The 16,578-nt window shown below is 38.4% G+C and overlaps 1 protein-coding gene across 8 annotated transcripts in view; it reads left to right on the plus strand.

Annotated features, from left to right (window-relative positions):
• LTBP1 (latent transforming growth factor beta binding protein 1) overlaps positions 1 to 16,578 on the plus strand; it is a 389,672-nt gene that overhangs the window by 283,085 nt on the left and 90,009 nt on the right. For all 8 annotated transcript variants that reach the window (XM_055327297.1, XM_055327298.1, XM_055327299.1 and 5 more), the window contains 2 exons: positions 9,987 to 10,109; positions 15,152 to 15,274. In XM_055327297.1, the coding sequence (XP_055183272.1) occupies positions 9,987 to 10,109; positions 15,152 to 15,274 (246 nt within the window). The remainder of the gene's footprint in view (positions 1 to 9,986; positions 10,110 to 15,151; positions 15,275 to 16,578) is intronic.

Genomic DNA, 16,578 nt, shown 5'->3' on the forward strand with positions numbered 1-16,578 from the left:
ACATACATTTGGTTTTCATTTTCCTGTTTGGCCTACATTTTGCAGTTGCCTATCAAGATTCCATTCTTGTTCTCATTTTTACATACTGATGCATATTATAATCCAAGAGTACAGTCTGAGTTTTACCTTAAATAACTAAAATCCGTTATAGTGGTATAAACACAGCCCTATTTCACAAACTTACTCATAAAATATGACTGACCAAACAGGCAAGTGATTGCTGTTTAATATAAATGGATTTATTTAGCCTGGGCAATAATACTAAATGAGTTATCATACCGAGATGTATGCAACCAGTCTAAGTACAGCCACTTTGCTCCAGATTAGTGACAGAAACACAGCACCTCTGTTAAAAGTAATTTCCGTTTGTTAACAGATTAATAGAATCATAAGCAGAAATATTAGCTCACTGTGGAAGTCAAACAAAGTCACACATTTAGCCACTTATTCCAAGCACTAGTTTTCATTTTTGCATTGCTAAGATCACACATTTCCTGTGAAAAATAGGCCATGTTTTTTTTTTTTTTTTTTTTTTACCTTCTGTGTTGGGTGAAATTTAAGCCTCTATCATCTGCAGATGAAGCTCCTCTCTGAAATACTTTCACTTCCATTCATTGTTCATACAGGACATGCAGCTCCTCTAAAATTCTCAGGGGGGGCTTTTGCAGATTATACCAAAATGGATCCATCTTAGTTTTTTACAGTAGTTGAGCTTTCCCATATTAAAAAGTTGAGTGTGACAAAAAGTAGATATTGCAACATGCTTTTCTGTTCTTATTGAACCAATGAACAAATAAGATTTTTCTACAAACTCCGACAAGGCTACTGAATACCCAGCCATATTATGTTTTAGTTCTCACCTTTATACTTCTGGTACTCCAAAATACCTTCCAGACGGTGTAGTCATTACTTAAGCTCATCACTGAGTTGAGCTAGTTGACAACAACTTGATTAAATATTTATTCATTCAGTTATTAAACAGTTGTCTACCAAGAGCTAGGCATTTTTCAAGACCCCGGAGTAGAGAGTGAACAAAATAAAAGCCTTCTCCTCATTGCGCTTATGCTCTAGAGCTCACATTGTACTTGCAAATAAACAGTTCACCAGGTAGAAGTATATGGTATGTCAGATGTGTGTTGAGTGCCACAAAGGAAAAAAAGAAGCAGCTTAAGGGAGATGGTATCAGAGAGTCAGTGGGGGATCAGAGAAAGCATCAAATGATAAACTATTTATATGGTGTTCCTTTCTATTTGTTTTTGTCTCTAATGGTTATTTGGGACTAGTTTGTGGCTTTTTAATATCCTTTTAGTCCAGATCATTTAGAGTACATTGATAAGACTTTTCCCCCCAATTTTAAATATATGAGAACATTAGACTTAAAATTTTTCCAAAGCTCACCATTTGAAGAAAGTCTTGGATTTGGTATTTGTTATCTTCTGTAGAAGATTTTCTGTAGAAAAAGATAATCCCTACATCACCGGGGATTCTGTTCCATAAGTCTTGGTACCTTCCTTTTTCTATTACTCTGCTCTCACTGAATGAATATTTTTAAATTATTATAATTAAAGTTGTACAGTGTTATATGTAATGTGTGGCATTATGCTCATGGTTTTTTCTAAAGTCCATTGATCCATATGTTGACTCTTTTTTTTTTTCTGTTAAATGGATTCATTAGAAGTTGAGAATTGCTGTTTTGACCCTCATATTCTGCAGAGATTTGATACCAGTTATACTTTATGCTTCTTTTACTGACTCAAAGGTGAACTTGGTGAAACCATTAATGGCCTCCTTGTATTCATGCCATGTACGCTGGATCTCACTGATTGATGCTTCTCCTTGATTTATGAATTAGAACAGAAGTTGTTTGGAGCAGAAACAGGTCAGATGTCAGCAGGTGTTGTCTGGGAGACCATGCTGGTTTCCTAGTGTTGAGTTCAGGGCATATGATCCTTCATTCTCAGTAGTTTATTGTCCACTTTCAAAATATCTATCCCTTGATGCCTTTTGGCAACTCTTGTTGGCTCCTCTGTTAATGTAGCTTCTTCTTTCAAGTTGTGGATTTCAGTCCTCTCTTGAAAGCTGCTTTCATCATTCACCATTGTATTCCTTGGATCTCACATTCAGCCTGGAGCTGCTGCCCTCTTGATCCCCGCCTCTAATGACTATTTCATCACCCTGGGTTCTGGCCAGTTCCAACTGGCTGCTTCAACTAGAACCTTTCTTGAGGGAAGCTAGCCTGTCAGGTACTCAATTAACAGGTTTCTCTTCACTCATGAACAAGCGTGGTTCAGACCCTACTGGAGCCATCCTCCAAAGGAGATTCTCAAATATTAAATTGTTTGAAAGTACATTCAGTAACTCTGATATAAAGATCCTGTTTCCCTGAATTTAGACAGATTTGGGGTTATATATGATTTCTCTGAAGCTTGGTTTCAATATCTTTAAAATGGGAGATGAAATCTTGATGGGATTTACTATCAGGATTAAATAAGCAATATAAAGCACCTATAAGGTGTGTGACACAGGGTAGGATCCAATGAACGTTATTATAATGCTTCTTCCCCCAACTCTGTTATCTTCCCTTTTACCTCCCTAAACCTGAAATATAAGAAGTGTGGTAATAACTGGTACCTGTTTAAGTAAATTATATGTCGAGTTTCTATCTATAACCGTCTTTGACTTTCTTTAAGAAGTTCATTTCCTGTAGTTCTTAGCTCTCCCTCTATCACAGGAGTTTTCTTTTTATGAATCTAAGTAATCTTAATTTTATAGTTAGCTTTCAACTTCTCAGCAATTTTGTTTAGCTGGGATCTGTTTCTTGAGAGTCATAATGCTTTTCTTTAGGGCCATCGATCATCTCTAACAAATGTTCTACCTTCTGCAGCTTTGCCATCTCCATCCTTTAACTTCATTTTCTTTGCTCACCTGCATAAGACACAGTATCTGTCACCTGGTGGATGTATGCAGCTACCCCTTTATTAGTTACTTTATTGTCTTGCTTTATAATTGAGTCTATGAAAGACCATGTGACCTGGGAACACAAATTTCTGAAATTTTTACCATAGTAATCCTTCTCTGTCAAACCGTAATTAAGTTAATGGTGGCTTTGTGACTCCGATTTACGTTTTCTAAATGTAATGGGTCTGAGGCATTTGATGAACTTAGTGTCATTTGATCCACTTGACAACTGGTTAGCCAGTCTTAACCAAAACCAGGTGCATAGAACTTGCATGGAAACATGGAAAGCTCCTTGTTCTAGTTCTTCTCACACTAGGATTTACTTCAGATTTTAAGAATTGTTAACCTTTATGGAATAGATGGATACTCTTAGACTTACCTGAAATCAAAGACTTTCATTCTACATTTACTTACTTTGTACAAGATGGCAACAGAACTGAACATCTCTACCTTTTGCAGTTATTATTAAATGTGCAAACACCAGTCTAATCCCTAAATCACTCTAGCTAAAGAAGTCTTCTCACTAGTCATTATGTTATTATTAAATACCTAATTATATGCTTAATTCCAGAGAAGACTTGAAGTTGTAAATAAGCAAAACAAAATAGAATTGTAGTTATCAGGGGCTGGGAGCTGGGGGAACTGGGGAGATGTTGTTTATGGGTATGAACTTGCAACTGGCAGGTAGATAAGCCCTGGAGATCTTTTGCACAGATTAGTGACTATAGTCAACTGTGCTGTATTACACTGATTACAGTCAACGGTGCTGTGTTATATACTTCAAAGCTGCTAAGAGGCTAGATGATAATTAGGTTCACAAAAAAGGGAAATAATTATGTGACATAAGAGAGGTGTTAGCTAACTGTGTTAATCATTTTTGCAATATATAAGCATATCAGATTATCACTTAAACTTACCCAATGTCATTTGCAATTATATCTCAATAAGAAAAGCAAAGAAAAACTACTTTTTAAAGCAGGAAACGTACGTGTGTGAGAAGACTAATTATTATAACAAAAAACTTCTCTTACATTGCTACAAAGGGCTTTGTCTTCGTTGTTTTATTTACTATCAGGGCAATAGTCCCTGTAGTACAGGTATAGAAATTGATTCCCAGATATGCTTGCTTAAAGTCATAGGTAATAAATGGCAGAGCTAAGATATGATCCCAGGTCTCTTATCTCCAAAACTCGTGTTCTGCCTTTTACACTAACTCATCTATCTGTCCTGTACACCCAAGAAAATAAGAAAACAAAGTAATATGATTAAGATAATGAGGAAAGAGAAGTTCATAGAAGATCCGTGTGTGGGAATCATCCTTTGCAAGCAGCAATAAGAATGGCTGAGGGGTTCTTGAACTCTCGGATGGCAGATGGCAGCCTACACCACAGATAGCCCCAGTTGAGTTTTGCTGAAAGACAAAATGTTCTTTTGGAATAGGGGAGGTAGGAAGCCTGTGATTTGGTAGGAGTAATGGATTGATTTTCTGAGATCATCTTTGGCTCTTTAACTGGGATGTGTACATAGCATTGGCTGTTTTCCAGTTTTGAAAAACAGTGATGAGTCTTTGAAGGATGTGTAACATATTTTTGTAGGCTGCACTGCTACTGCACAGCTTAACTCAGCCAGGCTTGATAGAGGGTGCCTGAGATCCTGTGGATATACTGCACCTTGGATTCGGGTTGTTCCATCACTCTGGCCTAACCAGTTTTCGTGTCTTAACCTTACCATGCTTGTTTTTCTGTCAAATACATTCTGCCATTATCTGTACCATCAAAGACTATGTACACAGAAGAGGGATAACTGAAGTAATGCCATGTTGAGGGTGGGGAGTAGTCCTGTATTTTCATGTAGACAGAATGACAGAATAAGATGTTTACTGTGCAATATCAAATGGTGCTTGCTCATCGAAGTCTGTGGTGGTCACTAAGGAATTAAATGAGTTGGGATGGCCTCTGGAATATTTCTGATTTGAAGTGTTGGGAGAGTCATTTCCTTGAAAGTACAGGAAGTAGGTAAGCTGTCACTCTGGATCCAACTCTGACCAACCTCAAGGAAGTGATAGGTGAAGTGGAAGCAGGCAGCATAGCCTGGGTCTGACTTGCGTGAGGTCAGCCAGTGAACACCCTCTGTACCTCAGATGTCATGCATACCAGAGAGGGGCTTTCAGGCTGTCTCATATGTTCCCAGGACATTAGGAAGGGAAATTTCATTTATTTATTTTTTTTTAATTTTTATTTATTTATGATAGTCACAGAGAGAGAGAGAGAGGCAGAGACACAGGCAGAGGGAGAAGCAGGCTCCATGCACCGGAAGCCCGATGTGGGATTCGATCCCGGGTCTCCAGGATCGCGCCCTGGGCCAAAGGCAGGCGCCAAACCGCTGCGCCACCCAGGGATCCCCCGCTGCGCCACCCAGGGATCCCCAGGAAGGGAAATTTCAAAAGGGTTCCTGACCCAGAGGAATTCCATCCCAAGACAATATTTGCAAGTGGATTTGGTGGCCAGACGAAAGCCATCTTTGGAAAAATTATGGAGAATGGAAAGTTGCCAGAGAGCTGGATAGAGATTAATGTCCTCCTTTCTCCCCAAAGGAAAAAGAAGGTGGAGTTTAGGAACTAATGACCATGAATTTCATGTTCATGTTGACAGCTATAGGCTGCAGGGTTCAAATGATGAGGTGAAAATTTTTTTTAAGACTTATTTATTTATTTGAGAGAGACAGAGAGAGTTTGTGTGTGTGTGTCTTAAGCAGACTCCTCGCCAAGCACAGAGCCTGATGCAGGGCTCCATCTTAGAACTCTGAGATCAGGACCTGAGCCGAAACCCAAGAGTCTGACACTTAACCAACTGTGCCACCCAGGTGCCCCAAGGTGAAACATTTTAAAATAAAAAAACGATCATAAGAATCAGCCAGGGTTTAATAAGGACAAATCATGCCCACTATCCAGAGTGCCCCTTCTAATAGACTTCTAATAGACTTCTCAGAGGAGCACATCATGAAATTCTATAGACATGGCATATCTGGTTTTCCACAGGCCTCTGTTAGAGTCTCTCGGGGTGTTGTAGATTGATCAATTTGGATTGGGTAATAGTATACCAGGGTGATTCATAAGCTTTTAAATGATTATATCCTCAAAGTGCTGACCTCATAAACTCCTGGCAGTTTCCTTACTGTGGGAGGTTTAATTAATTCATTGAATAGAAGATGCCAAATTATGTCCCAAAAGCCCATTGGTAAATTGTATTTTGGGAGTTTGGAGCACATTTTTCTGTGAACACAGTGTTTTTTATGGTTTTCGCTTTTGAACTCATTATGTATATGTAACACAAGAATTTGGATAATCTGACTCTTGTACAAGACCATAACTCTAGAGTAAGATGTGATTTGAGCTCCAATATAGAAAACCAAAGACCTAGCCATTTCCCTCTGCAGGAAGGATAAGAGGCTATGGGTGTTGGCTGGTGGGGTAGATAGGGACTATCTTGTTTCCCAAAGCCTTGATCCTCCCAAGGGTTTGAAGAACTGGGAGGAGAGGAGGATACATTTTCTGTTGATAACACTCAGAGCTCCACAGGTTTGTATCTTTGACTGAATGGAGGAACACTGGAAACCATTGACGGTTTTTAAAAGAGCAACACCATCAATTTTGTTTATATTTTAGATTAGTCTGGCTACTGGCTGGATAGTGGATTAGAGAGAGCAACACTTGAAATAGAGAAACTATGGCAGTAATCCATGTGAGACAGAATGGTGGTAGTAAGAATGAAATGAAGCAGGTGTATTTGAGAAATACTGGGAAGATAGAATTGATCTATTATAAATTGAATGTGGGTTAAGAGGGAGAATAAAGAATCTAGAAAGGATGACTCCCAGTTTCTGACTTGGGCATCTAGGTGGATAGTGGTATCACATATTGACCTGGAAGTCAGCATGAAGAAAATAGAGGAAGAAAGATCAGTTTTGGCTGTGAAGACTTGGAGGTGCCTATGGGACATCAAGTGGAGATATCCAGTACACTGACCAACCAGGTTGTAGGGGTCTGCAGCTTAAGAGACAGGTCTGGGTGAAAGATAAAACTGAGTTTATTTCACTCCTTTTACCTCCATCAAGTGAGGCCCCACAGTCCAGGTGCCTTCCTACTATATATTCTTTTTGAGGTATAATAGATCTATAACATTATATTAGTTTCATATTTACAACACAATAACTTGATACTTGTATATGTTACAAAATGATCACAGTAAGTCTAGTGAAAGTCTATTACCATAGTTACAGAATTAAATTTTTTTTTTCCTTATGATGAGGACTTGTAAGATGAACTCTCTTAGCAACTCTTCAGTGTGCAGTGTGGTACTCTTAACTCAAGTATCTTGTAGTATCAAGTGTTTTTTTTTTTAAAAGATTTTATTTATTTATTTGAAAGAGAGAGTGCAAGCAGGGGGAGAGGTAGAGGAGGAGGGACAAGCAGACTCCATGCTGAGTGCAGAGCCCAATGTGGAGTTCCATTCCACAACCCTGAGATCATGACCTGAGCCAAAACCAAGAGTTGGACACTTAACTGACTGAGCCACCTAGACGCCCTAATATCTAGTATTTTTAAAATATTTCATGAATGATAATCTGTACTGCCTGTTAATTTGCTTTAGCTAGAGAAAATATGGTCTTAGAAGTTGATTTTGTTGCTATTTTCTGTAGCCCAATAAATCACATTTCATATGGTATGTGAATAATTAAAGAGAACAATCCATACATTTTTTGACTTTTTTACATTTTTGAAACCAATCCGCATACTAGACATGACATTTTAATGTTGCTGTCTGGAATTTACATGCCAGGAGTCTAGGCTCATTTTGTCCCATTATTTACTTTGGCTTCAGCGTTTGGCTTCTTCTTTCAAGTTGTTTGTGTTCAGTGTTTATAAAAGTGGACTCCCACAACCAGAGAAAGGATGGACAATGAGTCAGTCTGGAAGTGCTATTTTTGCCGTCGTAGAGTAGGGTCAGTTCACCATAACAAGTGATTTTGTGAAAGCAAAGTAGAACACGCAGGCGATGCCAGTGACTTAGCTGTTTTCAATTAGCATGTGAAGCGTACGCCTGTGTGCTTGCGTGCTCACACACCTTTGCCCTATTTGGGTAATCCTCTATTTCTAGATAGCATTGTAAGAAAGCTAGAGTACAGTTTTCATGAAATGTCATGCAAAAGAGTACAGTCTGACCTCTGGAAGGCTGAGTTAGAACTAGATCTCTGATGTTAATATGTTCGTGACTCTCTGCCTGTTAATATTAGGAGGGTGGAAAGCTTTATTGCTTTCATGATGAGCATTGCAAAATGAAATGGATGTAGTCAAGAGCATTTTCCTCCTTATTGTTTGTCTGCTTTCTGATTAAGATACTTGGATTAAGTCACAGACTGCTGTAAAGTTAAGCCTAAATCATGATGCTATGTGTAGGTTTAAACATAGGGGTTTAAATTTTTCCTCTTAAGGGTTTGGTTGTTCATGTTACACTGTCTGCCTTTTCACTGCAACATGTAGTGGACTTACCAGAGGGACTCAGATGGGGCATAGAACGCAAATGTTTCTTTTTCAATCAAGAATATATTCTTTTTCCTGTTTCTTTTTTTTAATTTTTTTATTGGAATTCAATTTGCCAACATCTAGCATAACACCCAGTGTTCATCCCATCAAGTGCCCCCCTCAGTGCCTGTCACCCAGTCACCCCCATCCCCCGCCCACCTCCCTTTCCACTACCCCTTGTTCGTTTCCCAGAGTTAGGAGTCTCTCATGTTCTGTCTCCCTTTCTGATATTTCCCACTCATTTTTTCTCCTTTTTCTTTTTTCTTTTTTACAATTTATTTTTTTTAAAGATGTATTTATTTTAGAAAGAAAGAGGGAGAAAAAGGGTGAGCAGGGGAGGGGCCGAGGACAAGGAAAAGAATCTCAGCCAGACTTCCCCACTGGAGCTCAGTGGTGGGCTTGATCTCCCAACTCTGGGATCATGACCTGAGCCAAAGCCAAGAGTTGGATGCTTAATCAACTGAGCCACCCAGGCGCCCCTGAATTAACAATATTCTAGTGAGAGCTTAATGAATCCTGAATGAAATCAATGAATACTTTGATGATTGTTTCTTTATTAATGCTATGTTAGCAAATAATAAAAACAAACATTCTTAATTCTCTCTTCAGTGGTTCCTATCACTAGACCTGACTTGTGTTAGTAGAAACGGGTCTAAAGGATGATCTTTGGAGTTAGGCTGACTAGATTCACCTATGAGCCACCAGTTTTAAACCATATGGCCGTGGGTAATCTGTCTTCTTCGAATCTTGGTTCCTTTTTCTATACAATGGTTGGCATGTATGGCTTCTGTTAGGATTACATAAGCTAATACACGTACAGCCTTTAGAGTTTCCATGCAGTAAGTGCTTGGTGAAGATGAGTATTATTTTCTCTCTCTCTCTGCAGCCTGTTCTTTACCTTCAAACTGCCCAGTGGCTTATTACTGATTCAGTGCCATCTTTGAACATTTGATCTGAGTTTTGTTTTTTTGTTTTGTTTTGTTTTGCTTTACATTTCTGTTAAGAACTCTGGTGGGGGTTTCTTCAGATCCTGAGTCCTATCTTTTTCTTTGGCAAACCATGACTTCCTGCTAAACTTGTCAGTTCCCTAACTAGGTATCTTTGATTCTCTGGAATACTTCATTTTGTAAGGGGTGCTGCTCTGAAACTGCCCTCTCTTCTGCCCTCCCCTCTACAATGAACTTTCCATTGAATTTATCCACAGAGTATGTTTGGTTCCTTTTTTTGAGTTACTTTGCATAAAATAAATCAAGGTATAGAACTGTCATACATGCAGTTCACACCAGAGCGTCTGTTTCTCCTTTGGACTAATTTGAAAGTTTATCTTAAAGAAACCTGTCCCTGTTTGAAGAAGTGCTATTTCTATTTTTAGCCAGATGCAACTTTATTCATGTTTCTTTTTTTCTCTCTTCATGGGTTTTTCCCCCCTTATGCAATATTCTTCAAGATGTGGATGAATGCCTTGAACCACAGGTCTGCACAAATGGTACTTGCTCCAACCTTGAAGGTTCCTACATGTGCTCCTGCCACAAGGGCTATAGCCCAACACCAGACCACAAGCACTGCAAAGGTAAATACTGTGATCAGATTTCTCATTTTTATTTGAACTGCATTTAAGAATATGTTAGAGTAATTAGCTTAGAAAAGGGAACCAAAAAGGAAAAAAAAAAAAAAAAGAACCCTGCTACCTGTCATTTATTTTGACTGAGCTACTTGGAGCATATTTTTGTTGGCGTCTTTGAAAATCACTCCTCCCTGTGGTAACATACAGACCATATCTGTTTACATAAAGGAAAACAGCATATTTTTAGAGAACATCTGTAAACACAGATCTTTTTATTTCATTTCTTCTCTTTATAAAAACAATACACACAATTCCACAACTCTGTGACTATGCTAAAAACCATTGAATTGTATACTTTAGGTGAATTGTGGTAGTGAATTATATCTCAATAAATTTGCTATTAAAAAACATTTATTGTAGGAGTGCCTGGGTGGCTTAGTTGGCTAAGCATCTGCTTGATTCCAGAGCCCTGGGATAAAGCCCTGAGTTGGGCTCCCTGCTTAGTGGGGTGTCTGCTTCTCTCTCTGCTTCTCTGCTCCACCCCTGCTCCTGTGTGTGTGTGTGTGTGTGTGTGTGTGTGTGTGTGTGTGTGTACGCACGAGTGCTCTCTCGCTCTCAAATAAAAATTTGTAAAAAAAAAAAAAATTGTAGAAAATCTAGCAAACACAAAAAAGTAAGAAAAATAATTTCTTAATCTCATTCATCAATACTCCTTTCTCATGGATGTTTTCTATCACTAAGATAATGTATGTATAATTTTGTATCTTGCTTTTTGTCACTTAACAGTAAATCACGTGCATTTTACACATCATGAATAACTCTTCTCAAGTATTATTTTTAAAAGCTGCATATTACTTTTACTATGCATTTAAAGGGTGTATAGTCCAAAATATTACTATTTCAGCATTTTCTTGCTGTTCATGTGTTGAACAACCATATTTTTCTTCCAACTTATTATGTTAAAAAAAAAAAGGAAAAAAACAAACCTAACAAGCTTTTTTTAAAAAAAATAAAATAAAACTTAGGGATCCCCAGGTGGCTCAGCGGTTTAGCACCTGCATTCAGCCCAGGATCCAGGGCATGATTCTGGAGACCCGGGAATCGAGTCCCACATCAGGCTCCCTGCATGGGGCCTGCTTCTCCCTCTGCCTGTGTCTCTGCCTCTCTCTCTCTCTCTCTCTGTGCGTCTGTCATGAATAAATAATAAAATCTTTATTAAAAATAAATAAAATAAAACTTGGTCTGAATTCTAGGATCATTTCCTTATTTATGAAAGTAGAAAAATTGGATAAAATGTAATGTTTTTTATTATTTTGACAGAACACTAATTTATAATTTTTTAAATGTGTTTCTTTTAATTCTAAAAGATTTATTATTCATGCTTATTTATATTAATTCCCTGGACACTTCTAATTATTACATTTATTTTGTATGGTTGTTAAACATTTGTATTTTTTCCTTCTAAAAGTTATGTTAATATCTGTTACCACTTATCAGGTTTTTTAACCAATCTATATGAACGCTTTCTATATAATGTGTAAACCTATGTACATGTGTCTGTATATTACAATACATTTTTTGGAGTTATATTGTAATTTGTCCAAGGCTTCTCTAATTTTTCTTTGCATAATTCTTTAAATTTAGATTTTTCTCTGGTCCAATCTCTGGATGGCTTCCTTTCTGCTCCTCATGCTTTATACCTAAAACCATGGTCTTTGCAGGGGAGGAAGAGAGGAAATAAGTGAAGTTTGTCTTCTTTCTGAAGTGTCTCAATGAAAGTGAAGGCCTTAGGGTGGAGATTAATTTCTCACCACAGTAGATAAGTAGTAAGCAGATATCTTACTGTCTTTAAGAATTGTAGCATCTCCCACTAGCAGTAGCAAATTCAGTAACCTCGGCCTGGGGGGCCCAACTCCTTGTGTACAGTGGAACGCCAGCCACTCCCAGCTCAGCAGGTAAAGTGAGCATCTCCCTTCCCTCTGAGTCCTTTTCCTGCCAGCCCACATCCACAGCCTTCCTACCCAGCTCGTCTAGTGGTTTGCCATGCAACCTTGAATAAATAAACTCATATTTCCAGGTCTCATGCCGTCTCTAAAATCCAGGGATTAGACTCTTTAGAGGGATAATGCTCTGAGTAAACACATGTTGGATGAATGACTTATAACCTCTTTCTTACTCAGCCATCCCAGCTGAGTCTGCTCCTCTATAAGAATGCTCCCCAGCATTCCCAGATTCATACCATCATTTGATGCCAGCCCTAGGAATACTCTTTTTCCCCCCTCTATGTGACACTCTTTTGGGCTACAGTAGAAACTTCCCTTCATAACTTCCCTTCCTTTTGGGTGTATCAAGAAACCCACATGTTCCAGGCACTGTGTTCAAATGCAGGTGCTACTGAGAGGTTTTAATCTCTCACAGAACTTTAATTGGTTGGAAAAATAGAAACCTACTACAGATAAGTATAGATAATAAAGTACCAAGTAATAAAGGTTAACAGTATCAGTGATGTCATGGGCATGTCATGTACCCCTGACGTTATGTGAGAGCCAGAGCATTTCACCTCTGTGTTATTCCTTCCAAAACCCCATAGCCCCCTTCTAATCATGAGGAAAATATCAGACAAATCCAGATTGGAGACATTCTACAGGTGTCTGCCCCATATTCTCAAGACTGTTAAGGTTGTGAAGGTCATGGAAAGACTGTGGGGAGACAAGACCCCTAATTACAATGTGGTACCCTGGTTTGGGTCCTGGAACAGAAAAGTGCATGGATGAAAACACTGGTGAAATCCAAATTAAGTCTGGAATTTAGTTTAAAAAGGAGTGTAGTGTATCAGAACCTAGCTCGGACACTCAGAAGTGTAAGCTTCGATAAGTTTTCTTCCTTTGCTAAGCCTTATTTGCTCATCTGTGAGAAGGCAACAGTAATGGTGCCTACTCTCGTTGATGTGAGGATTGTGTGAAAAAATACAAAAACAGAGATAATATGCAGAAGATGGGATAATGCAGGGACAGGTCTGACACGTGGTTGATGTTGTTATTCACCACATTATAGGCATATACAAAGTTTTGTTAAAGCCAAGAAGTGTGTGGCTAATCCTGCTTGTGTGCTTCTGGGAGAGTTTCCCAGAAGGTCTGCTGTTCGACCTTGGTCTTAAAATTTTGAATGAGGAGGGGAGAAAAATTTAGGAGGCAGAAAAAGCAACACACGTCAAAGGTTGGAGGTGGAAAAGGGCAGTTACGACCACTTGCCAGTTAACCTGGGCCCCTACTCTGATTTTCCTGGTGTCTGTATTACAGTGTGGGATAGGGTTAGGCAAGGTCCCCATCTTCTGCTCTAGAAACCTACATTTCTGCTGATTCTTTTCCTTACTCCCCAATCAAAGCCCACCTTTTTACAATCATAAATTATATAACATCCTTTTTCTTTAATTATTTCATAATATTTCCCAACCATATCAGCTCACAGATGTCACATTCTTCCCAGATCTTAAATCTGTCCCCTTTCCAGTATTCCAGCAACTGCCCATTTCACCTTAGTGCTAAATATTGACTTTGTTTCCACCTCACTAAATGTATTGACAGCCTTTGTTCAAAAAATGAATTCAGTACTTGTTTCTTTGTATCTTTTTTTTGTATCTTGTTTCTTTGTATCTTTTTTTTTTTTTTTGTATCCCTGCGTGGAGCCTGATGTGAGACTCAATCCTGGGACTCCAGCATCACACCGAAGGCAGGCGCTAAACCGCTGGGCCACCCAGGGATCCCTGTATCTATGTTTTTGTATCTCTTTGTATATTTTAGCATTATATGTCCAAAATTTATAGATACCTAGAGATAGTCCCTATTTTAACTCTGAGCTGGGTTTGTCATAGTGATACATGTGAAAGTCCCTTAAAGAAATACTTTTCAGGGATAATGATTTTTTTCTGTGTATATCCTGGCACAAAAGAGAGAAGACATATGTCCCGCATGCCTGTTTCATTAGAATGTGTTCTTTTGTCATAGGAATTTTGTCCCTCATCACAAAAGAAAAAGGCTTTTTTAATCTGTAGAATTACACTGCCTCTGTCCCCTTGATCATTTCAAAGACCCAAAGATCACCTATTTGAGATAACTTAGGTTGCCTCAAGTTGTTCCAAATGTGTGTGTCATTACTTATAATGAATTACTTCTGACAGTACTCCCGACATAAATGAGTAACTTATGTAAGTTGTCTGGCATACCCTGACAGTACTTGGAATAGAGGGTATATTCTTGCTGCAGACATCTTCACATGGGAATGCTTAATTTGTCATCTTCTTTGAGAAAGTCAAAAAGAGTCCAAGGCACTAAAAATGTTGTCAGACATTACGTGAGATCCAACCAGCTCCATGAGCTGCTGTTGGTCTTAAGTTCTTGAAGCAACGTCTCAAGTATTTAATAGAATGTGCTGAAAGAAAATATGGTGTAGGCTGTTCTTTGCTGTCGACCACTCCGAAAGCTAATGGACTTAGAGCACTTGGAAAGGTGTAAAATCATTCTTAAAATGACAGCTCACTTGTTTAGTTTCTGCATTGGCAGTCAGTAGTTGGCAGCCAGAATTTACTATGTGATTGATTTGTTTTATTTACAAATAAGTGAGACAAAAGTTTCTCATCAGCCAAATTAATTTTTCTGAAAACTTAATTTAAAAACGAATTCATGAGCTCCCATGACATTAATAGTTTATGTGAACCATTTCAGGAAACATGGGATCATGTGACACCTTGCTTATATCAGGATAAAATTCAAAATTTTAATGCTACATGAGAGACTAAGAATTACAGCTTTGCTCAGGAAATGGATAATTGTCAGGTGTACTTGTGGGGAAGGACTGTGCCACAAATGAAGTTCTCTGGGCAAAATGTTTCAGATGCATTTCAAGCAATACATTTTCAGAAGAAAAAAGTTGTTAGACATTCATCTTTAGGACATGGTTTCATAGCTTGATTCATAGGCTTAGAGTTGAAGTGATGGTATGTTCTAGATAGAAGCCTATTTTAAAATAAGTGTCATTTGTTTCCTTTACAGATATTGATGAGTGTCAGCAAGGGAACCTGTGCATAAATGGACAATGCAAAAACACTGAGGGCTCCTTCAGGTGTACCTGTGGGCAGGGGTACCAGCTGTCAGCAGCGAAAGACCAGTGTGAAGGTAGGGGTATAGCTATGTGAGCTACTGTGGTTTGCATTTATGGCACCTGGCCTGAGAAACTGTCCTTGATAAAGGGAGTTTCTGTCAGAAACTAACTGAATGGTTGCATGATAGTGCCAGAAAGCAAGGGACCTCAGCCTAAGGCAGAAAAGTCAATAACACAGGATGGACTAGGGTTAAATTGGAAAAATACAGTATTTGTGATCAGTGGCTGAGTGTTCTTCTTAGGAAGAAAAAGTACTGCTCTCTCAGTTCAATTAAATTCATCTGAAAGTTTTACCTACTCATATTTCAGCAGTTGGAAGGTTATTGTAACAGGCCAGCGTTATGCTATGGAATGCTAATGACCTTAGTTATTGGGTAATATTCCCCTTTAAATTTTTTTTCTTTTTTAAAGATTTTATTTATTGATGAGAGACACACAGAGAGAGGCAGAGACATAGGTAGAGGGAGAAGCAGGTTCCCTGTGGGGAGCCTGATGCCGAACTCAGTCCCAGGACCCCAGGATCATGACCTGAGCCAAAGCCAGACATTCAACTCTTGAGCCCCCCAGGCATCCAAAATTTTTTCTTTTTTAAAAAATTTTTACTGAAGAAGACTTTTCATCAAGACTAAATTAAACAGCATCCCCCTCATGTCACAGATAAAGCTTGTGAAATATGTCCCGTTCTACACATGATAGTATTTTGGAGCTTGCTGGGGTTGACCTTAGACTTGAAAAATAAATGTCATCGAACCTCACACAGAATTACTTCACTTCTCACTAAATATGTGCTTCCTGAGCTTGAAGATATCACAGTATCACTGGCAACCAGTACAAGTATCTAGAGTTCTTGAAAATAAAAGTTATTTAAATCCCATTTAGTTAAGAACAGAATACACACTCTACAAGATCAGTAAGGAAACAAATCATAACCACGTCTCTATGTAAACTTTGAATATTTAATGAGTGCAAATGCCTTCTGAGATGCTATTGTAAGTGAATGGCACTACAGAGAGATCTGCCAATGTCATCATAACCTGCCCCCGTTTCCCCTTTCTTAAATGTGGAAAGACATTACAATTCCTTATCCAGAAATTGAGAACACATGCAAGCATGTTCATAATATACAGGTAAATTAAGTAATTTGTTCTAGAGTCTATAAGTCCATCTCAAAGTTTTTTACTTTATTTTATAACTCTTGACCTTAATTAGCATTTATCAAATGCCCACCAGGCCTAGACAACTACAAATGCATGTATAATAAGAGAAGAAGACTATAGGTAATATAATAAGGCTATCCTATTCATAATCCTTTCTTCTG

The sequence above is a fragment of the Nyctereutes procyonoides genome, unplaced genomic scaffold, assembly GCF_905146905.1.
Source record: "Nyctereutes procyonoides isolate TBG_1078 unplaced genomic scaffold, NYPRO_anot_genome, whole genome shotgun sequence".
Lineage (NCBI taxonomy): Eukaryota > Metazoa > Chordata > Mammalia > Carnivora > Canidae > Nyctereutes > Nyctereutes procyonoides.